Source organism: Phlebotomus papatasi, chromosome 3 (genome assembly GCF_024763615.1).
Source record: "Phlebotomus papatasi isolate M1 chromosome 3, Ppap_2.1, whole genome shotgun sequence".
NCBI lineage: Eukaryota > Metazoa > Arthropoda > Insecta > Diptera > Psychodidae > Phlebotomus > Phlebotomus papatasi.
In genome coordinates, this window is record NC_077224.1 from 69,735,336 (window position 1) to 69,741,828 (window position 6,493).

The window sequence follows — 6,493 nt, forward strand, 5'->3', positions numbered from 1 at the left end:
ATGTCATATCTGGCAATACTACTGGAAAGTCTGCCGCTTTCCAGTTTCCCGATTCACAGGAGAACAAATGAAAAAGCTCTAATAAACGGACAGAAACACGTTACAAGCAAGAAAAATAAGTAAAATTTATAATTTTGTGCTTAGCTCTGACCAGCACAGGTGTGCAGTGTGAAGCAATAAAACTTTGAAATTGAGAGTTATTCTCTTCAAAACGACGAAAGAAAGTAATGGATAGTGTCCTTAAACAGCCGGACGGGTAGAGGGTAGAGTGCTGAACGGAATTAGTGGAAAGCAGTCAGAACTAGAGAAGTTTATAGTTCAAGATGACCGGTTCCAAAAAGGATTATTAAGCGAATTAAGTATATTAATTATAATAAACCACAATGTGATAAGAGTGAAAAGTTCATAAAAAATCATAGACGTTATCTTTGCTTTGGTCCTTTGAGCAGATCGACATTCTCTCGTGTACTGCCAGACTAATCAAGACAGCTTTTCCAGATTTTCACAATTCAAGGTAAATGGATGGCTAAAAACTGTTCTCGTCCGTCCGTCCGGCCGTTCTTTGGAGCTTATCAATCTAAGAAAGATCGTAAGTCGGATCAGCAATTGTCGTAACTTCCTCATCGCTCCATCAGCACTTCTAACAACATAAAATTACATACACTGTACACCAACTGCTGACGAGGCGATAAGGAAGTAACAATTGCTGATCAATTGAAAGGTTATAGGGTGGTGGCATTACTTATGGTCAGTCTATACTTGTGGCCTCTTCGCAAAAATCTTCAATTTTTTCTCACAAAATAATTTCAAAGGACCACAAAATTACCAATAATCGATGTGCTATCATTAAATGAAAATTTTAAATTGATTTACTTTAATATTTCGGTAAAATAATAAACAATTTAAGGAAAATATTTTACTGATGCGGATTACGATTAAAAATATGTCAAATCGTTAAGAAATTTAATAACGATCTCAAGAATTTTAACAACTAAATATTGTATCTTCAATCGAAAATATTTAGTACTAATTTTCAAAACTTCTTTCCTTAATAACTATATGTTCTTTTACTATTAAATTTTGATAAATTTTTAAACAATAAATATAAAATTAAGATGAGGCCATAAGTTATGACCAAATTGATAGGACTACGGACTTGTGGCCACGGTATTTCACGTGTGGCGCCCTCACACCATATGTGACACTATTTTGATTTGGAGAATTGTCAATTGTATTGTTTTTATTCAATAGTTCAGTGTTTTATGGCAAACATTTAATGAAATTTAAAGTAAGTAATGGAATTGTAATATAAAATTGTTTATAAATAAATGAGGTGTAAAATCTGATTTCAAGATTCCTCGAGAGTTGCAGATTTATCTCATGAATTTGTATTTTGTTACAGATAACCAAACTTTTCTTTTTCACTCTTTTAGGACAATGATACCAGTAAAAAAATATAAAGAAACTAAAAAGAGCCTCAATATTCAACTCACAAGCATTGATAATGCAATGACCGCGACCAGAGTATTTCAGGTGTATCACATTCCTCTCACAACTCTCCTCAATAAAATCTCCGGGAAGGATCCGGAAGAAATATCAGACCACGAAGGCTTTCCCAATGTCCTTACAAAAGTAGACAGAGGGAATTATGAGATGGGTTTTTCATTCAGTCAAATATGCATTTTTCGTAATGAAAAACGGATTGTTGGCTTCAGTGAATAGAAGTATGAGAAGCAATTAATAGTGCAGTGCTACAATCATGAATAAAAACTATAAAAACTTAAGAAAAAAATAATAAAAATTTATGAAACTACCTAAAATATTTTTCTTTTCTTTTGCACTTAAAATATTTTATTTCTAAGTTTATTTTGCATCATTTTACATTGTGGCCATAAGTCATTCCACGAGCGGCCATAAGTTCGTAAAAGTGGCCACAAGTTATGAATTTTACATTTTTGAAAAAATCATACTTTTTCTGAGGCTTAAGGAAATTTCCTAATACATTCACCGGGATATATCGAAAGGAGGTACTTTAAAGAAATTACAGTTAAAATTTTATCTTATATGGTCAAAAAGAAAAGAAGCTGTGAGCAAATATGTCCTTAATGTGGCCATAAGTAATGCCGCTACCCTACATCGGGTGAAAATTGCAACTTTGTGTATTGACCCCCACCCCACCCCTCCTACCGCCATTTTGATACCCTTCTTTTTTTTTGTTTTCTCAATAGCTCCATCCCTATGGCATCGATTGGGCTCAAATTTTAGTATGTTATAGCTGGGTCTTAAAGCTTTGTATCAGTACCAAACTTAAGATTCCCTGACCCCCCTGACCCGAGCTATAAGGGTCCAAATAAAATTTCTTAAAATGCCCATAACTCCGGTTCTAATTGTCAGAATTTGAAAAGTGAGGGCGTTTTGGAAAGCTCTGAAAAGGGCACTACTATTAAAAAGAAAATGTTTCAAGTTTCAATTATTCTTAGTTAAATAACTCAAAAATTCCTTTGTGCATCGGGCTGAGATTTTAGTATGTTGTAGCCGCACATTATACCTATCAAACAAAAAAAAAATACTTAAGTCGATCGATAACCCTGACCCGAGCTATATATATAATTGGTCAAAGTTCGAAAATTGACCGACCTATATCTCCGGTTCTAATTAACATTTCGAGCTAAATTTTGGTTTTTGGTTTCGTCTCGATGAGCATTTTCAGATGGAAGTTCAAAAAGTCACCACATGTGGCGCTGCGATAGAGTCAAAATTCATCAAAATTCAAACTCATTTTTCTCAAAAATTCTTTTGTGCGAGTTAGTCAGATTTTAGAGTGTTGTAATCAAGTTTATGACGTTTCAAAAAAGTGGCGTGAGTTTGCTGTGGTTAAAATAGAACCGGAGATATAAGGGGTCAAAGTTCACGAAATTCAAAAAATCATATCTTCGGTTCTATTTGACCGATTTTGATGAGTGAGGGCTGAAACGAAAGATCTAATAAAATGCAACAACTTTCTAGAACATTTGAATTTTGTGAGATGAACACCAGAGGCGCCACAATCCAAAAACCAATTTTAATATCTCATAAACTCAATTATCTCGACATGTGCCTTACCGATCTTGATGATTACTTCGACATAATTGTAGAGGACTTTTATGTCTATATTTCGTCCATACAACATTTTTCGATCAGATAATGGAATCTGTCCGATTTTGTCGTTTAAGTGTGAAAAAATTGATTTTTTAAAATAGGGTTTTAAATGGAAAGTCTCACAAAATACAATAATTATTTCATATAGTTGAAATTGACCAAATCAACACTTGGGGCAATCTGGTCGAAAAAACGAGTTGAGAAACAAACAACCTCGATTATCTCGGCTTCTGATTAATCGATGAGATCATGTTCTATGGGAAAATTATAGAGAACATTCTGGTCTACATTTCACCCATATATCACTTTTCTGTCAGTCCATCCGAATCTTTGATATTTTGGTTTAAATACAAAATTTGTATAATTTCACGAATTTGATTTAATTTAACTGAATGGCGTCCCCCAACTTCAGTTCTAAATCGATTTAACTTAAAAATAGATACGGAATCTGGGCTGACATGATGACCTATTTTCGATACTATCGACTGTCGATTCTGGAATATTTAAACGATAGCTGTGCTTCCTGTGACTAATATAGATATTTATCAACAGCCAAATTCTTTTAAGAATGTCACAATGAATGGATTGGCAATGCGCAAAAAGTCGACATTCACTTAATATAACAAATATAGATTTATCGATACTATCGATTCGATAGTGTCGAAAAGTTATCATTCCACCCCTGTTTTCCCTCTATCAATCCCTCATCAGTTCTCACAGGTGGGAAACCCTGTGAGACTTGGCAATCTATTTAATAACGAACCATATCAATCAACAAAAAAAAAACGTGAAAAATAGCAGGTTTTGACGAGCACCATTTGTTTTAAGAAGTCTAACCGCTGTGCATGTTTTCAGTACAACATTAACCATTTCATGCTTAAGCTGTACATGTTTTCAAAATAATCTTCATCAAAATACTATTCTTCAAAATTTTGATTTTTACTGTTGATCAATATTGAGTACTACATTTCTTGAAAAGGAGAGCTTCCACTTTTGCGTTTAATATTAAAAATACTCAAAATTTCACTGCATTTCCAAAATTAAACCTGTTAAACTCAAAATTAAAAGTTACATTTTTCAAGGAATAAAAGTAAAACCCCCCGCTCGAACAATTTTTACCGTGGTAAGGGCGCCTTCGCGTACAACTGTACCCCCCGCATAAGTATCTAGATAACGCCACTGGGTGTGACTTAAAAGTATTTCAGAGTGAAGTTTATTCAATAAGCCAAATATGAATTAAAACAACGTTGCGTCTTTCGTAGTTAAACCAAATTACTATTCTCCAGTTAATTTTTAGGAATTCATATTTTCTCACATTTCATAAATTGCAATAATTTTGATGTAAATTTAATTTTCGATTATTTTGCTATAAATATCGAAAACTTAGGGTGGCGACTAAACTTATGGCTTTGTCGTAATTTTTCTCCATCATAACACATTAAATATGTTTAATCTTGAGATTTTTCGAAATCATTTTGTGCCATTGTAAAGTTTTTTGCGAGGAGGCCATAAGTAAAGACAAAGGGCACAGTAATGCCGCCACCCTATTACAATGCTGAAGGAATTTGCTGTGTTCTTTAATGGTTGAATATTTCGAGTAATAACACTTTGTCCTTGCTCCTTAAGGATTTGCCATTACCAGAAAATTTCTAACAATAAATAAAATTATGTAGAAGATCTGTGATCCGGCCTTAAGGCGTTTAGGGATTTCAAAGTTTATTTTTTCGTAGTTTTTTAATCACTATCATTTTCTTGCTCTTCGGCGAGTTTTTTCAAATATTTCTGGTTAGCAATTGTTCCATCAGGTGGCAGGAGATGCACTTTATCCGGATGTAGCTTCCTAACGTGCGTCTTCAGAGAGAAATTGCAGGTGAATCCTCGAGAACAGACAGGACAAATGTAATTCTTCTCTCCAGAATGGGTTTTGATGTGTTGCTTCAGAGTAAGATGACTCTTGAGCTCCTTTCCACACATTTCGCATGTGAATTTTGTCGTGTTATTATGAGTCAATCTGTGATTCTTAAGTCCTTTTCGCGTAATTAATGTTTTTCCGCACAATTCACATTGATAGGTATTGACAATATGTTTCCTCTCAATGTGCAGCTTTAGTGAATATGTTGTGTAGTATCCTTTGCCGCAATGGGCACATGTGCAGTAGAATTTCTTGAGATGCTTTTTGTAGGTATGAGTCCTCCGCTGAATCCATGAAATGAATCTCTTGTCGCAATATTCACAGGCATATCTTAGGTAATTTTCATGCCTATCTTTGTGCATTTGGAAGGTGCTTACATGATTAAATGTCTCATCACATTGGTCACATTTGTAGATTTTCTTTGAAGCTTCATACTGGGCCCTCTTTCTTCCCTCAGCCTTGGCTTCTTCGGATTCTTGTTCGGCAATTGGTAAAGTTTTCTTCGGTTTGATACTTTCACTGGGATTTTCAAAACATTTGTGAAACTTAAAGAGATCTATACCCTTGTAGAATCCATTGCATCTTTTGCACTGAATGGTTTTTTTCTTCAGCTTCTCTATCTTCTCTGGAGCAAATTTCTTCTCAAAGTTTATGTACCTCCTCTGGCAATATTCAATAAGTTTCTGATTCTCACTTACATTACCATCATCTTGGACGACTAACTTAGTTTCCAGTGAAGTATTTTGCTTCGCATCTGTTATGAACTCAAATGTATCCATTTCTCCAGTCCTCTCATCCAACATATTCCTCAATTTATCCTCAGTCTCAATGCATTTCTCCCGGAATTTGTATGCCTGAACCATTTGATTCTCACATGTAGAACATATTAATGCGGGGAAAGATGGGTATTCTCTCAGTGTAACCCCGACTAGTTCAAAAAAGATGTTCAAATATGGAACCATGTTGTATGCCCCTTCCGGGAATCGTTTCAGAGTATCTTCATTGGATTGCAGACAGAGCCTGCAGACTGACCATTCATCCATTTTTTATGTTATCCACAGTTTAACCCTAAAAATTATAAATAAATATTAATATGTGAATATTCATAAAAATTTACAGTCATATTCACTTTTTTCAAAAATTGTATCTCAAATCAATTTTACTTTTGCAATTACAAATTATTTTTACTACCCTGAAATTTTTACCCAACTCAAAAATCATACCCAAAAAGAGCACAACTGAGCAATTTCAAAATGACAGTTAATACAGAATAAAATACCTCCACAAAAAGAAGTGAAAAAAGATATTTAATTTCATAATATAATTAAAATACTTTAAAAAAATATAAGAATAAATATTAGGGAATAAAAAAATTGATCCAGACCACAATTTTGAGAATTTTATATATAATATTTGCTCTAGGAAGTTTATTTGGTATGCAGG

The 6,493-nt window shown here is 33.9% G+C and overlaps 1 protein-coding gene across 1 annotated transcript; it reads right to left on the bottom strand.

Moving 5' to 3' along the window:
* Window positions 1–4,392: 4,392 nt before the first annotated feature.
* On the bottom strand, window positions 4,393–6,262 carry LOC129808138 (zinc finger protein 700-like). Its single transcript, XM_055857894.1, has 2 exons — window positions 6,180–6,262; window positions 4,393–6,118 (listed from the first exon to the last, which is right to left on the bottom strand). The coding sequence occupies exon 2, from the start codon at window positions 6,091–6,093 to the stop codon at window positions 4,873–4,875; it is 1,221 nt and encodes a 406-aa protein (XP_055713869.1). The 5' UTR covers window positions 6,094–6,118; window positions 6,180–6,262; the 3' UTR covers window positions 4,393–4,872.
* Window positions 6,263–6,493: the final 231 nt, after the last annotated feature.